General features: G+C 45.7%; 3 protein-coding genes across 4 annotated transcripts in view; all 3 read right to left on the reverse strand.

The window, feature by feature from the left end:
• Nucleotides 1-147, reverse strand: part of LOC127556438 (sialic acid-binding Ig-like lectin 5) — a 27,822-nt gene extending 27,675 nt beyond the window's left edge. Inside the window, exon 1 of the mRNA XM_051989593.1 lies at nt 54-147. Within this exon, the coding sequence (XP_051845553.1) occupies nt 54-93 (40 nt within the window). The 5' untranslated portion in view covers nt 94-147. The remainder of the gene's footprint in view (nt 1-53) is intronic.
• Nucleotides 1-14,039, reverse strand: part of LOC127556441 (sialic acid-binding Ig-like lectin 14) — a 19,402-nt gene extending 5,363 nt beyond the window's left edge. Inside the window, exons 1-6 of one of the 2 annotated variants that reach the window (XM_051989596.1) lie at nt 12,191-14,032; nt 11,741-12,109; nt 10,819-11,103; nt 10,457-10,507; nt 7,820-7,934; nt 6,788-7,700 (exon numbers count right to left, since the gene is read on the reverse strand). In XM_051989596.1, the coding sequence (XP_051845556.1) occupies nt 7,691-7,700; nt 7,820-7,934; nt 10,457-10,507; nt 10,819-11,103; nt 11,741-12,109; nt 12,191-12,230 (870 nt within the window). In that variant the 5' untranslated portion in view covers nt 12,231-14,032 and the 3' untranslated portion in view covers nt 6,788-7,690. Of the gene's footprint in view, nt 1-6,787; nt 7,701-7,819; nt 7,935-10,456; nt 10,508-10,818; nt 11,104-11,740; nt 12,110-12,190 lie in introns of those variants that run through there. The other variant, XM_051989597.1, reaches the window with a different exon arrangement.
• Nucleotides 14,040-19,213: 5,174 nt separating this feature from the next.
• LOC127556442 (sialic acid-binding Ig-like lectin 9) lies at nt 19,214-22,580 on the reverse strand. The gene is made up of 4 exons (XM_051989598.1): nt 22,459-22,580; nt 22,010-22,378; nt 21,119-21,403; nt 19,214-20,806 (listed from the first exon to the last, which is right to left on the reverse strand). Exons 1-4 carry the CDS (start codon nt 22,496-22,498, stop codon nt 20,745-20,747), a joined length of 756 nt encoding a protein of 251 aa, XP_051845558.1. The 5' UTR covers nt 22,499-22,580; the 3' UTR covers nt 19,214-20,744.
• Between the last annotated feature and the right edge of the window lie 4,756 nt (nt 22,581-27,336).

Here is a 27,336-nt window from a genome sequence, read left to right on the forward strand (position 1 = left end):
ATCTCAAACTCTTCTCACCTCCCTCAGCCCCTCCCCCTTGAGACCCCACTCACCCTCCCAGAGCAGGGACAGCAGCAGCAGCAGCGACAGCATCCAGGAGACAGGAGAGAGCCGGGCTCTGTGGGGCACTGTGTCACTCTGCCAACACCATGGCTCCCTCTGTGTCAGGTTCAGGGCAAAGAGGAAGCTCCTACAGGAAGCCCCAGGGTGGGGACAGGGGGAGGACTATCTTCAAAAGGGGAAGCCCCGGCCCCTTCCCCAAATGGGCTCCTGTCCTCCTAGCTGAACTCAGTGGGAGGGGCTGCCTGCCTTGCTTGGGCCAGCTTCAGGGACATTCAGGACCAGGAGCTGAGGGAGAACAGATCTGGGCCCAGGCTGGGCCAGCATGTTGCATGGAATAGTGGGAATATATGGCTGATATGGGTGCAGGCACCAGCCGCCCCATACCTCTGCAACCTGGACTCATGAAGAGCTGAGCCAAAATCCAGCCTCAGACATTTGCTGCAAGTCCTGCTTGAACCTCAGTTTTCCCATCTGTCAAAGGGGGATAAGTAGAGCATCTTCCTCCCAGACTTGTTGGGAGATTCAAAGGCAGATTGCAAATTTGTGTCAATCATTGTTACAGTTTTACTCCCCTCTAAGAACTCCGATGCAGCTACACTAACAAGCTGCCTGGTCTTTAAACATGGCACTTCATTTCCCATCTGTACACATTTTCCTGGCTGTGAGAGCTTAACGATTCCTGCCTAGGCTGCCAGTTCTTCTTAAATGGAGTCCCGAATTTTGGGTTCTCCTTCTTTTCCTGGATTCCCCTTTCCCAACTTCCTCTGTTCAGACCAATCTCCACAAGTTTCTCTGCAGTCTACAATCCCACTTAGATTTTGAGACCATCACCTTTGGGTATTTTCATCCTCCATCCTTTAGTCAGACTCTCGGCCACCTTGGGATACAGCCTTACCTTTTGGTGCCGTTGGCAGCCTTTTAGCCACCACAAATATGGCTGTGAATATTCCACAAGTTAGAGGATCTTTCCATTTTCTTCATGAAGTTTGTAAAAAATAAACTTTAAGCAAGTAAAAAATCAAAAAAAGAACAGCATTGAGCATGCTCATATGAGGAAAGCTGGGAATTAATTGGGGAAAAGAATGGAATGGAATATTTGGAGGAAGAGCCAAAGAGATGAGTGTTTCTTTCCCGTTATACCTAGGAATCAAAGGCAAAAGAGATGAAGACACTTTTACTTTTTTTATTATAGCTTTATATGCATAGGTAATTTTACAGCACTGACAATTGCCAAAACTTTTGTTCCAATTTTTCCCCTCTTTCCCCTCATCCCCTTTCCCCGATGGCAGGTTAACCCATACATGTTAAATATGTTAAAGCGTATATGTCCCAACAGTGATTTTGCTGTACAAAAAGAATGAGACTGAAATAGTGTACAATTAGCCTGTGGAGGAAATCAAAAATTCAGGCGGACAAAAATAGAGAGATTGGGAATTCTATGTAATGGTTCTTAGTCATCTCCCGAAGTTCTTTCACTGGGTGTAGCTGGTTCAATTCATTACTGCTCTATTGGAAGTGATTTGCATCATCTCACTGCTGAAGAGCCACGTCTATCAAAATTGATCATTATATAGTATTGTTGAAGTATGTAATGATCTCCTGGTTCTGCTCGTTTCACTCAGCATCAGTTCCTGTAAGTCTCTCCAGGCCTTTCTGAAATCCTCCTGTTGGTCATTTCTTACACAGCAATAATATTCCATAACATTCATATACCACAATTTATTCAGCCATTCTCCAATTGATGGGCATCCCTTCAATTTCCAGTTTCTGGCCACTACAAAAAGGGCTGCCACAAACGTTCATGCACATACAGGGAAGACACTTTTACTTGAATCATAAGCCTGATGGAGAAGCAGAGGCAGGAAAGGGCAGTGTTGCCGGATTTCACTTTTATAAATTTGCTGAGTCTCTCTGTTACAGGAGCCACTTGTTAGTGGCTGCTGGGTGTTACGGGAGCCACCTGCTGGTGGCTGCTGGGATCTACTTCTGACCAGCAGAATAGATCCCTTCCTGTGAGGATGATGGGAATACAAGGAGACTGAGAAGCAGTTGTATTCTCTGACCTCTCTCCTCTTCCCTCTTGCCTCCACTTTATTTCATTCCCCATTCACCAGCAATATCTGCGGCAGGAAAGGCTGCATTGCATTTCCCTCAGGGGTGCTATGATTCACAGCTGTGGGGGGCTCTTGGAGAATTGATCCGCCCCTTCACGCTTGGCATGGACCTTAATATCTCTGTCTCTGTCTCTCACTCTCTCTCTCTCCTCTCTCTTCTTTTTCTCCTTTCCTTTCTCTTTCCTTATCTCTATTTCTGTCACTTTCTCCTCTCACTCATTTCCCTTTTAAACACACACACACACACACACACGCACATGCACACACCTGTACACAGGCACACACATACATGCCCACTCACATTAACAGCAGCTGAGGATGGATTAGATTACTGATTTACACCAGTGCAGGTTTCTCCTTTTAAAGGGGGGAAGAAACTATCCCATTCTGCAGATGATTGTACAAAAAGGACCTATTTGCTGGGGTGAACATGATCCTTAGCTTAGAGGGAAGGGGCCTCTTGAGGTTTTGAGAGAGAAGCAAAGTCATCAGGGCACGATCTGGCAAAGACTCCCAATATTGGTGGAGATTTCAAAGAATTCAGAGCAAAGACAGGATTCCATCAAAAAAAAAAAACCTGTCATGACTCAAAGGCTGTTAGTACAGGAAGGAAGAAGGACATTGAGGAATAAAATCCTGAGGACATGAAGGGAGGAAAAGTGGGATTCATAGGAAAAGGCAACTGTCCATGCAAATGGAATTTTAAAATTCAGTGATAGAGATGTCCGGGAGACAACAGCGGGAAAGAGAACAGAGGAGTGTGCCCCATAGAATAAAAATAGTACTTGGATTGCTGACACTCAGAGTGAGGACAGTGGGGAGGGGTCTCCTATGTGTGACAGTCCGTGATCTCAACATCCTTCCAGCCCTGATGCTTGAGGAAGACCCAGAAACTGAGTGTGACAATGAGGATGAGATCAGAACATGTCCCTCCGCTGTGACCATGAGTTTATGGAAAGTTTCTATTCCTTTGTAGGTCTGTGTGTTTGTGGGATGAAATGAAGGCTGTCCTATGGCAAGGAGGCTGTGTCACCTTTGGGGCTTGCACAAAAGCCGTTGTTGAACTTTTACTCTCAGCTTCAGTGACCTGGAAATGAGACAATTATTGGCTTTCCAGCAAAAACGTCATTTGTTTGAGGCAGAGGTGAATAGGAAGTGCGCAGAAACCCAGGGACCCTCATTCCTTGGGGAGGTGGAGGACAAAGAAATTTTGACATCCAAATTTCTGATTTCAGATGATGAAACGGAGGCCCACGATCTTGTCCAAAGTCAACCCAGGAGAAAATAGCTCCCAGCAGGATCCTGCCAGCTCTTATAGCTCTGTGGACTCTGGGGACAGCTGAGGGACTCTGCCCTAGGGTGGCCGGGGAATTGTTTGTGTGCAGGGTAGTAGGTCCCTTGCTAGACTTCCTCCCTCCATCATTTCCCCTTCAGGACTGCCCTCTCCTTCCCCCAGGGAGCAGGGATGGGAACAGGGTCATCTAAAGGAGCTGGCAGAATCAGTCCTATGAGTGTGCCTCATAGTCCCCAAAGCTAATCTGACCCCTGGAACCTGGCTAATGGGCCAAGGCCCCAGAGTTTCCAGGGGAGCCCACCCTGTTTTCAGAAGTGATAGAGCCATTCTCTCCCTGCCCTGGTCAGCCTCCGGGAAGTCTTCCTGGAGGAGGTGGCTTGGCTTAAGTCTATCTCATGGCAACTGAGATTTTTATAATTCGACCCAGAAAGTGGGAATAAGACATTATCCCAGTGAAGCTTCACAAAAACTATGACAGGGAGGAGTTACTGGGCTTCTCTTTCAGTCTTATACATGAAGAAAAGGAGACTCAGAGGGATGAACATTATATTTGTCTCTTGTCACATAGGCAGAGATCCCCACTCAGCCAGTGAAGCCGGGTTTTCCTGGCTCAGGGACAAAGCCTCCCTCTCCAACCACAGATCAAAGCATAGGCCAGCAGCTCAGCAGGCCTGGGGATGACCTTTGTGATGGCGAGTGCCCCAGGACCAAAGGGCCTGAGCCAAGGTGAGAGGATAGAGAAGGAACAGTCTATCCTGGCTGGGACTGCTTGGGAAGACTCCAAGCTCAGGAAGAATAAGCTGAGCTATGGGGCAGCCCCAAGGATTACCTTAGTCCCAAGCAGCTGGAAATGAGGCCCTGGTCCAGGAAGGAAGGAGAGGGGTGGTCCAGTGGGCCTGGCTGGGATGAGCCACATCTGGAGAGCTGGGCATGCTTCTGGCCACCAGCATTCAAGGAAGGGTCATCTGGGGATCATTGAGAGGATTTGCCAGCCTGGACTGGCAAAGGCTTTGAGATCATGTCATAGGGAGGGCCTGGGGTGTTCAGAGAAAGAAGAAAGACCACGGGAAGGATTCTGCAAATATGGTGGGCTAGTTTTTTAAATATCAAATGCTCCAGATTTCCCTCACAAATAGAACAAATCTGCACCTTGGAACAAACAAATATTGGGAAAAAATCGGGAAAACAGGGGTGCTCCAGGTTCCATCCAAGAATATCTGAAGAAAGACCTAGGGCCAGAGATTATCCATTTGGAGTGCAAACACCTCTGGGCTTACTCTGCAGAAGTACTAAGTGGGGACTCCTGGAGCAGCTGGTTGTGGCTGGAACCTCAGCAGGAGCCACAGGGACTTTCATCTCTCACACTGTTGGTGGAATTGGGGGTCTGAGTCCTCGGAAGATTGAGTCAACCTCAGTTGATTGGGAATGCAGGCCTAGTTATGCTGCAGAGACCCAGGGGGGAGAAGGAACCAGCACACTGGAAGTGCAGAAGCAGGGGGCATGGAGGGACACTGCTGGTTTGGGGCACTTGCTGGAGGATGAAGCTCTTGATTTGGAGTTCCTCTTTAGAGAGGAAAGATGAAGTGGAGTTACAGGCACAATGATTAGACATGCTTACACTAATACCTCTTATTTTAAAAAGTGAACCACCAAAGAAGAAACGATCCCTCTCAGAAACTTGCTATGGGACCAGGAAAGGCTAGAATCAACTTCAAAAGTGGATACTGAAGTAAAATAAACTTCTACCCCAAAGAGTAAAGTGAAATGGCTCCTTGTCCAGAGAGAATGTATACAAGAACTCAAAAAAGAATTTGAAAATCAAAAAAAGACATTGAATGAAAACTAAAAACTAAATAAATAAATGAAAACCATCCAAGAAAAACAAGAAGATTATGGGAAAAAAGTTACCTCAGTAGAAAAGAAGATATAGAGTTACAAAGAGGAAAATAGGTCTTTCAAAATTAGAATTAGGGGGCAGTGAGGTAGAGCATCAGCCCTGAAGTCAGGAGTATCTGAATTCAAATCTGGCCTCAGACACTTAACACTTCCTAGCTGTGTGACCCTGGGCAAGTCAATTGAGCCCAATTGCCTCAGCAAAAACAAACAAACAAACAAACAAATAAAGAAGTGAGTAAATAAATAAATGGATGAATGAATGAATGAATAAATGGATAAATAAGCAAATAAATAAATAACTGAATAAATAAGTAAATAAATAAATGAAGGGATGGATGAATGAATGAATAAATAAATAAATAAAGCCAGAAAATTAGAATTGGGCTAGGGGAAGCCAGTGAAGCTCTAAGAAAATGAGAAACAACAAAACAAATTACAAAGACTGAAAAAAATAGAACAGAATGTAGAAACAGTTTATTTAAAAAAAAACAAATCTGTGGAAAACAAAATATAGTAATAATTGGACTACCTGAAATTTGTGACCAAAAAAAAAGAATCTTGGCATAATAATGCGAGAAATAGTCCAAGAAAATTGTCCTGAATTGTTAGAATATGATTGTAATGTTCTTGGTTCAGTTTTCCCAGAGGTCTTTGGGCCAGCCTTCCTTTCAGTAAAGTAATCACCACAAGAATAGCCAGGTATTAAAATCCAAAATTCTTTATTGTCTCCTTTGCCTGGTGCTCTCCTTGCTTTCTCTGGCCCTGACTTTTGCTTCAGCCTCCAGACACAACAAAGGTGGATTATACAATGAATCTGTCTCTGCCTCCTTGGGCGGAGTTTGTCTCAGTTTATATGTTCCAGACACATTATAAACCAGTCATTATATCACTTGGTTGTAAGATTCAATCAATCATACTGAACTTAGAGAACTATTAAGCACCATGCTAAACTAGATAATCAGTGTCTCATCAATTGCACTGACTTAACATCTTGTGTAAGAATTTTTGTTTTAGAGTTCTGGCCCATAACACATGGTGGGAAAGCCGGAATGGAAAAAAATCCATTGATCACCACCTCAAAGAGATTCTTTGTAGAAAACCCCTAGGAATGTTACTGTTAAGTTATGAAACTCCAGATTAAATGAAAATTTTGCAAGAAACATAAAAACAATTATAAAATGCTGGAGCTACACTTATAATTGTACAGGACTTAGCAGCAGTCACATTAAAGAAAGGAGGTCCTGAATCATATCTACCAAGAATCAAAAGAAATACGCCTATGACCAAAAATATCATACCCAGCAATAGAATCCATAATATTGAGTGAGAACCAATGGACATTCAATGAACTTACTGATTTTTAGGACTTTGTAGCAACCAAACACAAACACAATGAAAATTTAACATATAAGAGCCAATATCAAAGAATTTCATATGACATATTTATTTTTTTACATGGGAAATGTATACCACATGTTTAAGAGTGACATCAGCAAGAGGGTACCTCCCAAGAAATATTGGGGCAGAGTTAAGGTAAAAATAATAACCATGTTATACAAATGAGATGCAGAGGAAGAATAGAGACAGAGGCTTGCAGAGGGAGGAGAGCTCTTATTCACATTGGGAATGGGTTAAGTTGGCAACAATACATACATACCGTTAAGGATATTGCACCCTATAAAATCTATGAAGAAAGAGAAGGGGGATGGGTGTGTGGGCGAAACCAAAAAAGATGAAGGAGGGATCCAGGGTGGAGGGAGGTTAAATTATAGCAAGACAAGTTAAGGAGCAGAATAAAAGTAGAGTCAGCAGGCCTAGAACAGATGTGTATGTGTGTGTGTCAGGGTGTGGGGGGCGTTTGTGTGTATGTGTCTATCTGTATTACATTAAGATATCCTCTCTTAACTATAGGTTGCTGGGTGGAGGGGGGGAGGTATGAAAAGGGAATGAAAAGAATAAAAGAGCAGAGAGCAAAAGAACAATTTACCAGGAAGTAAAGAAAAGATGGACCCTCAAGAATATCATTTCTTCCACTAATGTTTTTTGTACTGGCAATTCATTGTTATATATTTTGAATCCATTTTTGTTAATAAATAATATATATTTTTAAATTCTTAAAGGAAAAGAACAGGGGAGGCCTGAGGACTGTCTCCCAGTCCTGGGGTTGGTCCTGTAGCTGGAGAGTCAGACTTGACTTGCTTGGTCCTGAGGGCAGAACTCAGGCCTCAGAGTGGAAGGAGGCAGGTCTGGGCTGGGTCCAAGGCCAGGAGCACTGTCACATGGAGGACTGGGCTGCTTCAGGGGCCAGTGGGTGCTCCTTCCATCAAGGTCTCCTGCGGGATAAGCAGGCCCAGTGTTGGAGCATAGCTGGAAGCCCCTGGGATTTAAGGCCAGTGGGGGTGTGGGTGAGGGGCAGGGGCCACCATGGGGTGGTGGGTGCAGATACACTCACCGTGTATAATAGAGCCAGGTGAGGCCATAGGTGAGGGCAAAGCCGGCCCCCATGAGGGCTCCCCGGAGCAGCATGAACATCAGTGGCCAAGAGCTGTTTTCCTGGGCTGAGAACACTGTGGGAGAGAAAGGGCTAAAGACATGTGGAGGGGGCTTACCCTGCCCTCAGCCTGAGATGTTCCCTCCTGCCCCTCTCCCTCTCAGTACCCCAGGAGCCTCCTTGAACTCCAAAGTCCAGAGCTTCCAGGCCCTTGTCTAGAGCTGGGAGACAGAACCCAGCCGGCACAGGGCAGGTGCAGAAATACCTGGCCTGGCACCTTTCCCCCTCTGCTGCTCACAGAATTCAGAGGAGGAGACAGAAGAAAAGCCCACAAGCATCTGCCCTCAAAGATTCCAGTCCCAGCCCTGACAAATGCCATCTTGGATTCCCAGGACCTGAAGCCCACTTGTGCTCTGCATGAACCTTAGCTCTCTTTCCTCACCACAATGCCATGAGCTCTATCCAATGCTGGGCTAAAATGGACTCCATTTGGTCTCCAGCATGGCTCTCACTGCCTGATCACTTCAGGATCAAACCAGCAGCTAAGCTTGGTTCGTTGTGACTCCTCTTGCTGAGCTATAATGGGAATCAGGGTCCTTTTCTCACTGCTCACTGACCAACCCTTTATTATCCCAGCCTCAGCCTTCCCAGACATTGAGGTCAGGCTCACTGGCCTAGGGCTTGTGTGCTCTGCTCCTTCTTTGGGAGAAAGACCAGCTAAGCCAAACAGCGGGGATCCTTGTTCCTCTGCAGTGCTCCTGTTCCTTTCCCATGGTTCATGATCTCAGATATGTTATGGAGAGAAGCTCAGCAGTCTGCACCGTTCTTTCCTGACTAGTCTCTCTGGTCGGGTATTTATTCACAGGTAGAAATACCACCCCCCACACCGAGGCTTGGGTTTTAAATCCCCTAAACTAGGTTCAGGGAGTAGGGCAACAGTGAAGGCAAAGCCTCCTGGGACTTCAGCCCGCCTTGTAGGAAGCACCAGCTCGATGTCTCCTTGGGCAAAAGAAGGGGAGGCTCTCTTCCCTCACTCTGAGACGTCCTGATCAAACTCCTGTACTTGGTTCTTCCCAGCACATCTGGCTGGCCTCTCAGCAGCCTCTGTTTTCCTTCAGGGTCTTCCACTTGCCACCTCACTCAGCCTCCTCCAAGCTGTTGCTGCCTCCAGATGCCCCAGCCCTCTAACTTGGCAACAACCAGACACTGAGGCTCAGGGTACCTGGGGATTGCTGTTGGCAGCACAGAGCAGGTGAGGGGACTCTCCCTCCTGCACACAAGGAGTGAGCTGTTTGCTGGGAAGACAACTGACAAAGATCACGCTGACCCACCAGTGAGGACCTGGAGGGATTCAGAGAGCCCCTCGTCCCCATCTTCATTGCACAGTAGGGGACTGGGAGCTAAAAAGTTGGGAGGACTGCCCTTAGGTGACAAAGGATGGGGGCAACTGGAAGACAACAGGACCAGAGGCCCAGCCCAACCAGGACTTCCACACCCATGTTCCTTCACTCCATGGTACCCAGCAGGGCCTCAGAGCCATAAAAGTGCAGTCCTCACCTCTTTTGTTCTACCACAGCCTAGATCATTGAGTGTAGGCTATGTTCCCTGCCTCCCTTGGACCCAGTCTTTCTTTACCCTCTCCTCCTTCCTTCTTTTCATTCTTCCACCCACCCATCCTTCCTTTTTCTTTCTTCTTTCCTTTCTTCCTTTGTTCTTTTTTCCTTCTGTCTTTATTTCTCATTCCTTTCTGATATTATTTACCTCTTTTTTCATTGTACCTATTAATGGAAAGATAATATGGGAGAGAGAGGGGAAATGGAGATAGAGAGAGAGACACACAGAGAGAGAGAGAGACAGAGAGAGAGAGAGAGAAGGAGGGAGGGAGGAGGAGTGGAATGAAGAAGAAGGGAAGAAGAAGGAAGAGGGAGGAAGGAAGGGAAGGGGAGAGGGAGGGAGCAGGATGGAGGGAGAGAGAAGGATGGAGGGAGAGGCAGGTAGGGAGGGAAAGAAAGTAGGAGGGAGAGAGAGACACACACAGACACAGAGACACAGAGAAAAGGAGGGAGGGAAGAAGGAAATGAAATGAGGAGAGAGAGAAAAAGAGAGACACAGAGAAATCTACAGGACCTACAAGAGAAGGACCAGGCTGTCTGGGGGCTGGAGTTCCCTGCCCAGCTCAGCACCAGGCCCAGATCATCAGAGTACAAGAGATCTCAAGGGCCAGGTAGGGGAATCCCTCCTTGACTGACATTGGTACATGAAACCATGGACACTTAAAGAGAGAAAAGATGGGAAACCACAGACATGGCTCTGCTCGCTGCAGCTTTCCCTGCTCTGTCCAGGACAATGGCATCCAGTTTCTCAGAGCTGCATAAAGGGCCAGGTATGTGAATGCAGGGCTGCTTCCTGCCCCTTCCTCTCCTCCCCCAGCACTCACAGGACACACTGAGTATCTGAGAAGCAGAACCTGAACCTACAGAGTGTGAATCCCTGCATCTCCTGTCTCCCTCATCTGCTCCACTACAACGCCCTCAGAGTAAAAGCTGAAGCAGCTGAGGACCCCTTCTGCCATTATCCTGAAAGTTTGTTAATTAATACCTGCTGTGCTGTTGTCCTGGGCGATGGAGATGGTCACACTCTGCACAGGATCTACAAGAGAAGGGCCAGGCTGGCTGGGGGCTGGAGTTCTCTGCCCAGCTCAGCATCAGGCCCAGAACATCAGAGTACAAGGAAGCTCAGAAGCCAGGTAGGGGAATCCCTACCTTACTGACATTGGTACATGAAACCATGGACACTTAGAGAGAGAAAAGATGGGAAACCGCAGACATGGCTCTGCTGGCTGCAGCTTTCACTGCTCTGGTCCAGGACAAAGGCATCTGGTTTGTCAGAGCTGCACTAAGGGCCAGGTATGTGGATGCAGGGCAGCTTCCCGCTCCTCCCTTCCCTCCCCCAGCACTCACAGGACACACTGAGTTGGATGGTTCTCTCTGTGCTCAATTGGTGTCCAGGAAAGGTCAGCTGACAGGTGAGGTTGGAGCCATGATGCTGGTGCTCAGGAATGAAGGAGAGCTCTGAGTAGGGGGAAGAACTGAGCACTTTTTGCTGGGAGGGGAGGGCAGCCCCCATCCAGGAGAATCTGAAGATCTTATTTTCCTCACAGACCCAAGGAAATGAACAATTCAGAGTCACTGCTTTCCCTGACTCTAGCTTCTCTGGAACGTAGATGTCTGGTTTCTGGATCAAGCCTGGAGAGGAGAGTAACAGTGAGCCATGGCCCAGGGTGGGGGAGAGAGGGAGGGGGGTTAAATCTCAAGTGCCCTTCAGATATTACCCCTCCACTATCCCTTTGTCCCTAATGTGTTCCCTCATAGAATGACCCCATTGATAACTCTGCTTTGTCAGACTTCTGGTCATCCCATCATCCTCAATACCTGAATCAATCATAGATTCCAGGTCAAGAGGAAGTAGTTTTAAAGGCAATGGGGAAGAACCCCTTCATTTCAAAGAAGGGGAAACTGAGTCCTAGAGAGAATTGGAAAAATTATAAAGTGCCCCAAAGACAGTCAGTCTGAAATCTGGGATTTAAAATTAGTTCTATTGAGAAGAGATTTGGAGTGCTTTCCAGCATAAACCATGGCCGCTCTCAGCCTTGCCCAGAGTCCTAGCTCCTCCCAAAGAAGACCACTAAGTTCCTTTCCATTGCAGCTCTGGACTTTTCAGGCTGGTCTTCACACCCTTAGCTTTACTTGTCCCTCTTCCTAAGTGGGCTCCTCACTTGTTCCACCTGTTCTCTGACCCCTCCCACAGGGTCTCCAAGGCCAGCCCATTCCCCAGACCTCCCTCTTCATACAGTGAGAACCTCCCATGAGAGGAGCATCCTACCTATCACATTCACATAAAGGGGATACATTGTGAAACTGAACTTGAAGTCTCCTCTTTCAAAATGGAAGAAGTATTCCCCAGTGTCTGAGAGCTTGGAGTCCATGATGCTCAGAGAGCAATTGAGCAGCCTGGGGTCCCCAAGAAGATAAAATCTGCCCCAGTCTTCCTTCTGCACCAAACGGTATGGATTATTTGTGGCCACAGGATCACCATCTCTAACATGAACCCCTTTTCTGAACCAGGAGCCATAAGCAGAGTTGGGTGCATAGTATGGGCGTTCAGAGGTCTGAAAAGTGCAGGGAACTTGGACACACATCGCCTCCTGTACGGTCACTGAGCGCTGCATCTGCAGTGTCTGGGACAGGGACCCTGAGGGCAGACAGAGGCCTGGTCAGCATCTCAAACTCTTCTTACCTCCCTCAGTCCCTTCCCCTTGAGCCCCCCACTCACCCTCCCAGAGCAGGGGCAGCATCAGGAGAAGTGACAGCATCCAGGAGACAGGAGAGAGCCGGGCTCTGTGGGGCACTATATCACTCTGCCAACACCATGGCTCCCTCTGCCCATCTGTGTCAGGTTCAGGGCAAAGAGGAAGCTCCTACAGGAAGCCCCAGGGTGGGGACAGGGGGAGGACTATCTTGAAAAGGGGAAGCCCTGGCCCCTTCCCCAGATGGGCTCCTGCCCTCCTAGCTGAACTCAGCGGGAAGGGCTGCCTGCCTTGGACCAGCTGCAGGGACATTCAGGACCAGGAGCTGAGGAAGGACAGATCTGTGCCCAGGCTGGGCCAGCATGTTGCATGGAATAGTAGGAATATGTGGTTGATATGGGTGCAGGCACCAGTGACTGGACCAGCATAAATGCTGACCATCAAATGCGGCTGCCCCATCCCTCTGCAACCTGGACTCATGAAGAGCTGAGCCAAAATCCAGCCTCAGACATTTGCTGCGAGTCTTGCTTGAGCCTCAGTTTTCCCATCTGTCAAAGGGGGATAAGTAGAGCATCATCCTCCCAGACTTGTGAGATTCAAATGTGGTCACTGCAAAGTTGTGTCAATTATTGTTAAAGTTTTGCTCTCCTCTAAGAATTCTGATACAGCTACACTAACAAATTGCCTGGTCTTTAAACATGGCACTTCATAGAACGAGAGTAACATTGTACATAAGATTATGTGGTGATCAGCTGTGAAGAACTTGACTTTTTTTTAAGAATGAGGTGATTCAGCCCAATTTCAATAGACTTATGCTACAGAGAACCACCTGTATCCAGAAACTGTGGGGATGACAACATAGTATTTTCACCTTTTTTTTTGTTTGCTTGCTTTTTTTCTTTCTCATTTTTTTGTTTTGATCTGATTTTTTTTTGTGCAGCATGATAAATATGGAAATATATTTAGAAGAATTGCACATGTTTAACCTATATTGGATTACTTATTATCTAGAGGAGGGGGGGGAAGAGAGGAAGAACATTTGGAACATAAGATTTTGCAAGGATGAATGTTGAAAATTGTCTTTGCAAATAAAAGGCTGTTAAAAAAAATAAAATAAACATGGCACTTCATTTCCCATCTGTACACATTTGTCCTGGCTGTGTTCCATGCTTGCAAGACTTTCACCCCTCATTTCCTTCTTCCTGACTACCACCAAACTCAGTGTTGCCATGCCATGTCCTGCTTTCCCTTTCCCTTTGTCCACTTGTGCGATCCTCCTCTGTTCTTGGTACCTGGTTGTTGGCAAAATCTTTTTCCATAAGAATGAATGATTCTGGTGGATGGCAGCTGGTTTTGCCTTTCTTGGTATCTTTTGCATATCCCAATGCCTGGCACAAAATAAGGACTTATCCTGAGCTTAACGATTTCTGCCTGGGCTGGAGTTCAAATGTTGGAGTTCTTGTTCTTCTCAAAACACAGCCGGTTTAGCTTAGAGCCCTCCAAATATCTCCAAATCCAAAAGTTCTGTCCTTTAGCCTCTGCCTCTGCTTTCTTCAGCCTCCAACCAGCACAGAGATGGAATGAATCTCTTGTCTCCTTCACTTGGGGCTCGGCTAGCTTTCTGGTGACTCTTTCAGACCAGCTTGGTCTCAGTGGGGGAAGTGCAGGAGCCCAGCCACCAACTACAGTGGTGTGAGATGAAGATGAATCTGGTTGTCCACTGAACTCTCCACTCGTAGCTTTATCCTCTGAAAACTCTTCTTTTGCCACCAGCCAGCCAAGTGGAAAATATTCTCCCTTGCCTCGGAGAGAGGACTTCTGCAGTAATTCCGCTGAAATCTCCCAAAGTGCTCTGTGTCTGCACCAGAGTGCTCCTCTGCAATGCAGCTGAGCTCTCTTCTGCGACCAGCCAGCCAAGTGGGTTCCCGAGTTTTGGGTTCTCTTTCTTTCCCTGGATTCCCTTTTCCCATACTTCCTCTGTTCAGACCAATCGCCATAAGTTTCTCTGCAGTCTACAATCCCACTTAGATTTTGAGACCATCACCTTCGGGTATTTTCACCCGAATTTCAGACTCTCTGCCATTTTGGGATACTGCCTTACCTTTTGGTGCTGTTGCTAGCCTTTTTTAGCCACCACAAATATTGCTGTGAATATTCCACAAGTTAGAAGATCTTTTCATTTTCTTCACGAAGTTTGTAAAAAAAAAAAAAAAACTAAGCAAGTAAAAAAAGCAATCAAGAAAGTACAGCATTGAGCATGCGTATATGAGGAAAGCTGGGAATTATTTGGGGAAAAGAATGCAATGGAATATTTGGAGGAAGAGCCAAAGAGACGAGTGTTTCTTTCCCATTATACCTAGGAATCAAAGACAAAAGAGTTGAAGACACTTTTACTTGAATCACAAGCCTGATGGAGAAGCAGAGGCAGGTAAGGGCAGTGTTGGGGAATTTCACTTTTATAAATTTGCTGCATCTCTCTGTTACAGGAGCAAACTGCTAGTGGCAGCTGAGTGTTATGGGAGCCACCTGCTGGTGGCTGCTGGGATCTACTTCTGACCAGCAGAATAGATCCCTTCCTGTGAGGATGATAGGGATACAAGGAGACTAAGAAGCAGTTGTATTCTCTGACTCTCTCCTCTTCCCTCTTGCCTCCACTTTATTTCATTCCCCATTCACCAGTAATATCTGCGGCAGGAAAGGCTGCTTTGCATTTCCCTCAGGGGTGCTATGATTCACAGTTGTGGGGGGGCTCTTAGAGAATTGATCTGCCCCTTCACACTTGGCATAGTCCTTAATATCTCTGTCTCTGTCTCTCACTCTCGCTCTCTCTTCTCTTTTCTTTTTCTCTTCTTTCATTTTCTCTCTTCTTTTTCTCCTTTCCTTTCTCTTTCCTTATTTCTATTTCTGTCACTTTCTCCTCTCACTCATTTCCCTTTTTAACATAGGCACACACACACACACACACACACACACACACACACACACACACACGCACGCACACACCTGTACACAGGCACACACATACATGCCCTTTCACATTAACAGCAGCTGAGGATGTATTAAATTACTGATTTACACTAGTATGGGGTTCCTCTTTTATTTTTTATTTATTTTTTGATGGGAACTTCTGTACAATCTTTATTTGTTTTTAATAACGTTTTATTGATAGAACCCATGCCAGAGTAATTTTTTACAACATTATCCCTTGCACTCACTTCTGTTCCGATTTTTCCCCTCCCTCCCTCCACCTCCTTCCCCAGATGGCAAGCAGTCCTATACATGTTAAACAGTATATCCTAGATACAATATATGTGTGCAGAACCAAACAGTTCTCTTGTTGCATAGGGAGAATTGGATTCAGAAGGTATAAATAACCTAGGAAGAAAAACAAAAATGCAAACAGTTTTCATTCATTTCCTGGTGTTCTTTCTTTAGGTGTAGCTCCTTCTGTCCATCATTGATCAATTGGGGTTTCCTCTTTTAAAGGGAGAAAGAAACTATTCTGTTCTGCAAATGATTGTACAAAAAGAACCTATTTGCTGGGGTGAACATGATGCTTATCTTAGGAGGAAGGGGTTTTGAGAGAGTAGCAAAGTCATCAGGGCATGATCTGGCAAATACTCCCAATATTGGTGAAGATTTCGAAGAATTCAGAGCAAAGACAGGATTCCATCAAAAAACTTCCATGGCTCAAAGGTGTTAGTACAGGAAGGAAGGAAGACATTGAGGAATAAAATCCTGAGGACATGAAGCCAGTGAAGATGTGAGAAAATGAGAAACAACAAAACAAATTACAAAGAATGAAAAAAAATAGAATAGAATGTGAAACAGCTTATAAAAAATAACAGATCTGTAGAGGAGAAAATATAATAATAATTGGACTGCCTGAAAATTGTGACCAAGAAAAGGAACCTTGGCACAATAAGGCAAGAAATAATCCAAGAAAATTGTCCTGGAATGTTAGAACATGATGGGAAAGACGGAATAGAAAAAATCCACTGATCACCACCTCAAAGAAATTCTTTGTAGAAAACCCCTAGGAATGTTATTGTTAAATTATGAAACCCCAGATTAAATGAAAATTTTGCAAGAAATACTATAAAAATAATTTTTAAATGCTGGAGCTACAATTATAATTGTACAGGACTTAGCAGCAGTCACAATAAAGAAAGCAGGTCCCAGAATCATGTCTACCAATCAAAAGAACTAGGCCTGTGACCAAAAATATCATATCCATATGGATTCATAATATTGAGTGAGAACTAATGGATATTAATGAACTTACAGATTTTTAGGACTTTTAAACAACCAAATGCAAACTCAAAAGAAAATTTAACATATGAGAGCAAATATCAAAGATCAGTGTCAAAGAACGTGACACATTTATTTTTTTACATGGGAAATGTATACCACGTTTGAGATTGACATCAGCAAGAGGGTACCTCCAAAGAAATATTGGGGCAGAGTTAAAGTAAAAATAATTATCATGTGATACAAATGAGATGCAGAGGAAGAATAGAGACAGAGGCTTGCAGAGGGAGGAGAGCTCTTATTCACATTGGGAATGGGTTAAGTTGGCAACATTACATACATACCGTTAAGGATATTGCACCCTACAAAATATATGAAGAAAGAGAGGGGGGATGGGTGGTGGGAGAAACCAAAAAAGATGAAGGAGGGATCCAGGGTGGAGGGAGGTTAAATTATAGCAGGACAAGTTAAGGAGCAGAATAAAAATAGAGTCAGCAGGCTTAGAACAGATGTGTACGTGTGTGTGTCAGGGTGTGGGGGGTGTTTGTGTGTATGTGTCTATTTGTATTACATTAAGATAGACTCTCTTGATTATAGACTGCTGGGAGGTGGTGGGAGGGATGAAAAGGGAATGAAAAGAATAAAAGAGCAGAGAGCAAAAGAACAATTTACCAGGAAGTAAAGAAAAGATGGACCCTCAAGAATATCATTTCTTCCAGTAATATTTTTTTGTACTGGCAATTCATTGTTATATATTTGAAATCCATTTTTGTTAATAAATAATATATATTTTTAAATTCTTAAAGGAAAAGAACAGAGGAGGCCTGAGGACTGTCTCCCAGTCCTGGGGTTGGTCCTGTAGTTGGAGGGTCAGACTTGACTTGCTTGGTCCTGAAGGCAGAACTCAGGCCACTGAGTGGAAGGAGGCAGGTCTGGGCTGGGTCCAAGGCCAGGAGCACTGTCACATGGAGGACTGGGCTCCTTCAGGGGCCAGTGGGTGCTCCTTCCATCAAGGTCTCCTGTGGGATAAGTAGGCCCAGTGTTGAAGGCACAGCTGGAAGCCCCTGGGGTTTAAGGCCAGTGGGGGTATGGGGTGAGGGGCAGGGGCCACCATGGGATGGTGGGTGCAGACACACTCACCGGGTGTAATAGAGCCAGGTGAGGCCATAAGTGAGGGCAAAGCCGGCCCCCATGAGGGCTCCCCGGAGCAGTGTGAACATCAGTGGCCAAGAGCTGTTTTCCTGAGCTGAGAACACTGTGGGAGAGAAAGGGCTAAGGACATGTGGAGGGAGCTCACCCTACCCTCAGCCTGAGATCTTCCCTCCTGCCCCTCTCCCTTGAACTCCAAAGTCCAGAGCTTCCAGGCCTTTGTCTAGAGCTGGGAGACAGAGCCCAGCCCATTGGGCACAGAGCAGGCACAGAAATACCTGCCCTGGCACCTTAGTACCCACAGTCCTCTCTCTGGGTGTAGATGGTGCTCACCACCACAAAATCATTGGAACTGGGTAGAATCATCTCAATCCATCAGGATTGATCATCATATATTATTGTTGTTACCATGTACACTGATCTCCTGGTTCTGCTCATTTCACTCAGCATCAGTTGCTGTAAGTCTCTCCAGGCCTCTCTGAAATCATCCTGTTGGTCGTTTCTTACAGAGCAATAATATTCTATAACTTTCATATACCATCACTTATTCAGCCATTCTCCAACTGATGGGCATGCGCTCAGATTCCAGGTTCTTGCCACTACAAAAAGAGCTGCTGCAGACATTTTGCCCTGCACAAGTTTCCCCTTTATCCTCCAGTACAGAGTGGGGTCTGGTTCTGCCTGAACAGAGTAGCACACAAAAAACCCTCCCCAGCTCAGGAGCAAGAAGGGGTGAACATCCTTGCAGCAATTGTGGGAATATACAGGAGATCACTAATTCTGCATTCCCCCTCTGGACCCAAGCACTCCAGGACACCCAGCCTTCTGACACTCAAACTACACAGAGGGGTTCAGAGAGACCTCCCCAAAGGATGCTGAGCAATGCAGAGATATTGACTTCTCTCTGCTGGTCCCATGTGGGGCAGCCCTAGGTGCTGAGAGTACATTATTTGAGGGCTGAGAAGAGGCCATGGTTTAGTGAACTGTTTCCTGGGACAACAACTGACAAGATTACGCTGTCCACAAGTGAGGATCTGGAGGGACTCAGAGAGCCCTCATCCCCATCTTCATTGTATAGCAGGGGACTAGGAGCTGGAAAGCTGGGGTGGCTCCCCTTAGATGTATGGGGACAACTGGAAGAGAACAGGACCCGAAGCTCAGCCCAAGCAGAACTTTCAAGCCTTTCTTCCTCCACTCCATGGTACCCAGGAAAAGTACATGAGCCAGAAAGTGCAGTGCTTAGTTCTTTCTTTCTGCTACCATTCTAGGTCACTCAGTCTAGATTATATTCCTTGCTTTCCCTACAGATACAGTTTTTCTTTATCCTCTCCTCCTTCCTTATTGTTCTTCTGTTCTTCCTCTTTTCTTTACTTTCTTCCTTTGTTCTATTTTTCTTCTGTCCTTCTTTTATATTCCTTTCTTAAATTATCTACCTCTTTTTTTATTGTACCCATTAATGGAAAGATAATATGGGAGAGACACAGAGACGAGATAGAGGGAGAGACAGACAGACATACACACACACACACACATACACAGAGAGAGAAGAGACAGAGAAAATGAAAGAGAAAGAGAGAGAGAGAGAGAGAGAGGGAGAGAGAGAGAGAGAGAGAGAGAGAGAGAGAGAGAGAGAGAGATCTCAGGGGACTGAAAAGGCCATACCATGAGCCTGGGATCTTACTTTATATGAGTTCAAATTACCAGTTTCAAACACCCAGCCACCCTGATGTCTCAAAGTAACCTAACTAAATGTTAAAGGGTCAGCCTGGTCAGCCTCCGGCTCCAAATGACCATGGCTCATGGACCCATTCCCTGTAATCTCTTCCTCTATAAACCCTTCAAAGCCCCCATATCAGCCTTGAAAACAGAATGGAAGCAGCAAGTTAGCAAAGCCCCTTTATTTGGTTGGATTGCAGAATCCCTTGGCATCACATCCAATAGGGAAACATCATTAAGGGCCATGGACAAAGCTCCACCCTGGGAACTGAAAGTCTGAGGTGGGACTGGCTCTTGGCGTAATGGACTGGGCACTGTTTTTAGACCCTGCATTCAGAGCTCACATCTCTCTGGTGCTGGATATATGTGAACTGAATCAGATCCTCCTCACAGCTCTCAGTCTCAGCTTTCTCATCTGGGGAATAGGGATGGGAATGTTCCCATTCCTTACCTCATGGAACTGTTGGGAGGAAATGGTTTCTTGTAATACCTCCCATGTTGATGGATTTATGTATACCTACTTCAAGTGGGACCCTTCAGAAACCCGCTAATCTGGTTTGACTCCTCATTTCCCTTTGGTGTTCTCATTTTCCTTCCTGAGACGTCAGGGAGGGTGTGATCACCTCCTTTTATGGTGTTTTTGCTCCCTTTTCTGAGAAGTCAGGAGGGGTGTGACCCCCTCTTTTTGGAGGTTTTCAACTCCATGAGAAGTCAGGGAGAGTGTGACCACTTATGTTCTAAAACAAACAAACAAAAAAGCAGGAGATGTAATGGGCCAGAACTCTGGAGAAATGTTGTTAAGTCAGTGGAATTGATTAGACATTAGTTATCTAGTTTAGCATGATGATTAATAGTTCTCTAGTTCAGTATGATTGAATTAGTCTTACAACAAATAATGGTTCCCTAGTGATATAATGTTTGGCTTATACTCAATATACTGCATATAAACCCTGGGACAAGCTCAGCCAGAGAGGGGCTCGGAGACAGACTCAGAGAAGACAGAGGACTAGAGGCAGGAGCACAAGCTCCCAGACTCAGGGAGACTTCAAAACAGAGGCTGTTGTGGTGGACCTCCTAACTCCCCCACAGAAACCAAGACACATCCTGGAGGATCTCCAGAAAGCTAGCTCTAGCCCCAGGCAAGGAGACAAGACTGTGAAGGAGACAATAAAGACTTTTGGACTTTATCTCTGGCTATTCTCATGGTGATTACTCTGTTGAAATGAAAGCTGACCCAGAGACCTCCAGAAAACCAATCAGAATATTAGAGTTTCTAGCCCTTAAGGGCATGAGAACATGTGAGCTGTTATTATCCCAACAGGAGGAGTCCAGGACAAGCAGAACTTAGACCTGCAAAATGAAAAATCCTGCATCTCCTGTCTCCCTCATCTGCTCCATATTTGTGCCCTCAGAGTAAAAGCTGAAGAAGCTGAGGATCCCTTCTGCCATTATCCTGAAAGTTTGTTAATTAATCCCCGTTGTACTGTTGTCCTGGACGATGGAGATGGTCACATTCTGCACAAGATCTGCAAGAGAAGGACCAGGCTGGCTGGGGGCTGGAGTTCTTTGCCCAGCTCAGCATCAGGCCCAGAACATCAGAGTACAAGGGATCTCAAGGGCCAAGTAAGGGAATCCCTCCTTGACTGGCATTGGTACATGAAACCATGGACATTTAGAGAGAGAAAAGATGGGCAACCCCAGCCCATGTCTCTGTTGGGATGTAGCTTTCCCTGCTCTGGTCCAGGAAAAGACATTTTTTTTTTCAGGGCTGCATCAAGAGCCTGGTATGTGGATGCAGGGCAGCTTCCCACCCCTCCCTTCCCTCCCCCAGCACTCACAGGACACACTGAGTTGGATGGTTCTCTCTGTGCTCAATTGGCGTCCAGGAAAGGTCAATTGACAGGTGAGGTTGGAGCCATGATGCTGGTGCCCAGGAATGAAGAAGACCTCTGAGTAGGGGGAAGAACTGAGCACTTTTTGCTGGGAGGGGAGGGCAGCCCCCATCCAGGAGAATCTGAAGGTCTTGTTTTCCTCACAGACCCAAGGAAATGAACAATTCAGAATCACTGCTTTCCCCGACTCTAGCTTCTCTGGAACGTAGATATCTGGTTTCTGGGTCAAGTCTGGAGAGGAGAGTGACAGTGAGCCATGGCCCGGGAGGGGAGGGGGAGATTGGACCTCAAGTGTCCTTCAAATACTGGCCCCTCCACCATCCCTTGGATCCCCAATGTGTTCCCTCATAGAATGACCCCATTGATGCCTCTGCTCCTTGTCAGATTTCTGGGCATCCCATTGTTCTCAATACCTGTATCTCATAGGTCAAGGAAGTAACATTAAAGGAATAGAAGAAAAATCCTTAACTTTATAAAAGGGGAAACTGAGTTCTAGAGAGGAGAGCAGAAATTATAGAGCAAAGTGTCTCCATGAGAATCAGTCTGCAATCAGGGATGTAAATCCAGTTCATTTCTCCCACAAACCATGGCCGCTCTTAGCCTTGCCCAGAATCCTAGTTCCTCCCAAAGACGATCCCACCAAGTTCCTTTCCATTACAGCTCCTGAGTTTTAGGGTTGGTCTTCACACCCTTAGCTTTACTTGCCTCTCTTCCTAAGTGGGCTCCTCACTTGTTCCACTTGTTCTCTGACCCCTCCCACAGGGTCTCCAAGGCCAGCCCATTCCCCAGACCTCCCTCTTCATACAATGAGAACCTCCCATGAGAAGAGCATCCTACCTGTCACATTCACATAAAGGGGATACATTATAAAACTGAACTTGAGGCCTCCTCTTTCCAAACGGAAGACATATTCCCCAGTGTCTGAGAGCTTGGGGTCCATGATGCTCAGAGAGCAATTGAGCAGCCTGGGGTCCCCAAGAAGATAAAATCTGCCCCGGTCTTCCTCCTGCACCCAACGGGATGGGTCATTTGTGGCCACAGGATCACCATCTCTAACAGGAACCCCTTTTCTGAACCAGTAGCCATAAACAGGGCTGGGTGAATAGTTTCGGAGTTCAGAGGCCCGAAAGGTGCAGGGAACTTGAACACACATCGCCTCCTGTACGGTCACCGAGCGCTGCATCCGCAGTGTCTGGGACAGGGACCCTGAGGGCAGACAGAGGCCTGGTTAGCATCTCAAACTTTTCTCACCTCCCTCAGCCCCTCCCCCTCGTGCCCCCACTCACCCTCCCAGAGCAGGGGAAGCAGCAGCAGCAATGACAGCATCCAGGAGACAGGAGAGAGCCGGGCTCTATGGGGCACTGTGTCACTCTGCCAACACCATGGCTCCCTCTGCCCGTCTGTGTCAGGTTCAGGGCAAAGAGGAAGCTCTTACAGGAAGCCCCAGGGTGGGGACAGGGAGAAGACTATCTTGAAAAGGGGAAGCCCTGGCCCCTTCCCCAGATGGGCTCCTGCCCTTCTAGCTGAACTCAGTGGGAGGGGCTGCCTGCCTTGGGCCAGCTGCAGGAACATTCAGGACCAGGAGCTGAGGGAGGACAGATCTGTGCCCAGGCTGGGCCAGCATGTTGCATGGAATAGTGGGAATATGTGGCTGATATGGGTGCAGGCACCAGTGACTGGACCAGCATAGATGCTGACCATCAAATGCGGCCGCCCCATCCCTCTGCAACCTGGACTCTTGAAGAGCTGAGCCAAAATCCAGCCTCAGACATTTGCTGCAAGTCCTGCTTGAGCCTCAGTTTTCCCATCTGTCAAAAGGGGAGAAGTAGAGCATCTTCCTCCCAGACTTGTGAGATTCACATGTGGTCACTGCAAAGTTGTGTCAATTATTGTTACAGTTTTACTCCCCTCTAAGAACTCTGATGTAGCTACACTAACAAACTGCCTTGTCTTTAAACATGGAGCCTCCCTCTCAAGGGAAGTATAAAGAATGCTAGATTAGGTTAATAAAAGAGCAAGGTTTGCTGATAACTCAGAAGCAGATCACTGAGTTCTTAGATATTGTGCAGCGCCCATCTTCATGGCTCCCTAAGGAGAGGATGATGGAACCAGAGAAGTGGAAGATAGTGGGAGAACAACTAACTGAATACTGCCATACTATGGGTCCTGGCTCAATCCCTGAGCACATATTCCTTATGTATAATGTAATAAAGTTGACACTGAGAGATCCCATATGTTATCAAGAAAAGAGCTTTTAGCATAGCCTGCCAAACAAAGGAGGATGAGGAAAACAAACAAAAAGATGGTGCCGACAACTCTAAAGGATGCAGCACTTTGAACAAAAACAAAGACAAAGATGGCACTGGGAGGTTTGGGGTGTGTGGCACTTCCCCACATCTCAGCCTGCCTCCACTTCCCCTGTGCCTTTACCCCTGGTATATTCCCCACTCCCTGACCCACTATTTTGTCATCTTCCTCTTTCAACTCTGCCTTCATGGGTGGGAGACAGAAAAATAGGAAGGGCGGTGGTATTACTGACACCACCAGCATCACCATCTTGTCCTCCTCCTATGTTCTGATTACAGGAGGCACTGGTTTAAGCAAAGGAAAAAGAATGGGATACATTTGAATTGAGAATGGAAGCAAACCCTGTAATTTGGAGAACTGGCCCCTAATGGGGCCCTAAGTCAAATTAGGAGAAGATATACTCCTTTTTATCTAGAAGTTATCAAAGATCTGAAAAGATCATGCACCCTCCATGGGTCTAAATCACCCTATGTTAGAATGCTGTTAGAAAATTTGGCTTATGAAATTCTAACCCCTAATGATTGGAAATCCATAGTACAATCAGACCAAAGCCTTATTCTTTACCCAGTGCTTGTGCTCGGAATCTTGTTAAAAGCCATTAAATGAATAATACAATTATCTGGGATAGGACCTAACAAGATATACAATTTTTATACCAATGCACAAATTAATGTATGATGTGAAATCATCCCAGAGTGGCAAATTTTACTGGCTATGGCTCCAAATTTTGTGCACGGGTCCCCCTCAGAGACAGTCCAGTTATTATATAATTGGCCATGGGTTTTTGAAAAAAAGGTTTCCAAGATCCCTCTTAAAGGATGATCATCTTTACAGATGTGACCAAACATAACATTAGTGTTGTATATTCTCCTGACTTACCCATAAAGAGTAGTCAGAACTTCCTTTCAGTCCATGCAGCAGAATGAGTTGTATGCAATTATGTTAGCCCTTACTTTTATTACCCAGGAGATGGAAACTTAATATCTAATTCAGCTTATTCAATAGGTTTGATACAAAGAATTGTCACAGCCCAGAAAAATTGTAACCTCTAACATATTTCAGCTTTTTAAAGAACTTCAGGAGCAAGTGTGAAACTGCCCAGGTAAGTATTACCTCTTGCATGTTCTCTCTCAAACTGATCTTCTAGGACCTAAATTTTATGGAAACTCAAAGGCAGATAGCCTTCTAACCATGTTGGCCAATACGCCTTTATTTCAGGCAGCCCAAGAATCTCATTCTTGGCTCGAGCTGCTTGAGCTTTATGTTGACAATTTGGAATAACAAGTGAGGAAGCTAGGAGCATAGTAAAAGCCTGTGCAGGTTTCCTCCCTTTCCATACTCCTATGCTCCTTTCAGGGAAGAATCCTCATGGTTGAGGCCCAAGGGAATTTGACAGATAGATGTGACCCATTATAAATCCTTTGGCTATCTCTCTTTTATCTACATTATCATGGACACTTTCTCAAGATTTACTTTGCAGTACCACTGGCAAAGAGACAGTCCAGGTGGTCACTGAATGTCTTACACAGATCTTTGCAGTTACTGGCATACCACAGGCAATAAAAACAGATAATGGACCTGCATATACTTCTAAACATTTCGCACACTTTTGTACATAGTATCAGATCTCACACATCACTGTCATACCCTTCAATCCTCAAGGATAGGCAATAGTAGAGAAGAGAAGCTGAAATAGCAAGATGTTCCTCCAAAAACAAAAGGGGGGGCACAGATAACCTTAGAGAACCTTTAAACTTAGCCCTTTATACCATTATTTTTTTAAATTTTTGATGAGGATGCACTGGCTCTGGCAGACAAGTTTCATAACTGGCCAGAAGGGCAGTGTCCAGTGCGGGCAACTCCAGTATCTTTAGATAATCACCAGGTGATGGGGGGAGATCTGAAGAATGGTGAATGAAAAGGACCAGATAGGTTAACAACTTGAGATAGAGGGTTTGCTTGTGTCTCTGCAGATGGAAAAGGAATTAGATGGATACGGATGCGCTGTATCCACCTTGTCCATCAAAGAGAGATAGAAAAAGACCCTAGAAACGAAGGAGAAGACCCAGGAAACATCAGGTGGTTCCCACTCTGATTACACTGAATCACTGTGTAATTCCTTATTCCACTTCTGAATAGCACTGAAAGAGCATGGCTGTTTTCCCTATGTGTAATTGCTAATGACACTGCTGCAGGACTTCAAAACCTGAAGGAATCATTGGATTCCCTGGTACATGAAGTGATGGCTAATAGATTGGCTTTGGACTATCTTTTGGCTGCTGAAGGAAGTGTATGTGTGGTTGTGAATTCCTCTTGTATGTATATCAATAACTCACAACAGGTGACCACAAACATACACCACCTACATGAGGTGGCTCAATGGATGAGAGATGTAAGACAACAGTAACTTTCTATTCCTTTCTTCTTAGACTCTTGGAAGTCTTTTATAGCATCTTGTTTACTCATCTTACTTGTTATATTAGTACTTGTTTGTGTGATTCTCCCCATGCTGAAACCTGTTGTTCACTGTTTTATGGATTTAACCACTGATGTATACTTGCTTCAATTCAAACAAAAGAAAGGGAGAGATGTTGAGGGCCATAGATAGTGGTGAACCCTGGGCAAGGTATAAAACCTTTAGTCCAGTAAGGAATCCTGCTGATATGTATGGTTTGGCTCCCCATTCCCCTTAAGGGCATCTCAGCCTTCCTGAAAAATCAGGGGACGTGACAACCTGTGTTGTACTTGATGCAGTTATGCTGACATGGCAAGGAAACACCTGTATACAATAGCAAGTTGTTTATGTGATCACGTGTGAGCAGTGTCCTATAGTTATATAAATGCATTACATAAGCATAGAGTATATAAGATTGAGGGTTTCTTTGAGTAAATGGATTTCTGCTTGACCATTCTCCTGAGTTCCAGCTCTTCACTTCTCACCCAAGATCAGGGATTGGGCTGGTGCCAAAGTCCTCCTGTGAGCAGATCTAGGCAGAATGTTTCTGTTCCTTTGCAGTTTTTGCATTTTCTGTGAGATGGAATAAAGGCTGTCTTATATCAAGAATGCTTTGTTACTTTTGGGGCTTGTACAAGACCTGATTTTGAACTTTTACTCTCAGCTTCATTAACCTAAAAATGAGATAATTCTTGGCTCTTGAGCAAAAATTTCATTTTTCTAAGGCAGAAGGGAATTGAGGAGACAGTGCTCAGAAACCTGGGACCATCATTCCTTGGGCAGCTGAAGGGAAAAGAGTGATTTCTACATCCAAATTTTTCATTTCAGATAAGGAAACAGAGGCCTAGGACCTTGTGCAAAGTCAGCACAGGAGAAAATAACTTCCAAGAAACATCCTGCCAGCTTATATAGCCCTGTAGCCTCTGGAGACAGCTGAGGATATTTGCCAGGCACATGTCTAGAGTTTCTGGGGCTTGTTTGTATCCTGGATAGTAGGTCCATTAATAGACTTCTTCCCTCCATCATTTCCCTTTCATAACTGTCTTCTCTTTCTCCCAGGGATGGGGAATGGGAGCATGGTCACCTTAAAAGAGCTGGCAGAGTCTGTTCTGTGAGTATGCTTCATACCCCCTGACATCCCTTGAGCTGACCTGATCCTAAAACCTGACTAATTGCCCAAGGCCTTAGAGTTTCCAGGGGAGCCCACCCTGTTTTCAGACATGACAGTCATTCTCTCATTTGCCTGGTCAGCCTCCAGGAGGTCTGCCTGGAGGAGGTGGCTTTACTTAAGCCTATCTCATGGCAACTGACATTTCTATAGCTCAGACCCAGAAAGCAGGAATAAGACATTATCCCAGTAAAGTTTCACAGAAACCATTACAGAGAGGGGCTTAGTGGCCTT

The sequence above is a fragment of the Antechinus flavipes genome, chromosome 3 (assembly GCF_016432865.1).
Source record: "Antechinus flavipes isolate AdamAnt ecotype Samford, QLD, Australia chromosome 3, AdamAnt_v2, whole genome shotgun sequence".
Lineage (NCBI taxonomy): Eukaryota > Metazoa > Chordata > Mammalia > Dasyuromorphia > Dasyuridae > Antechinus > Antechinus flavipes.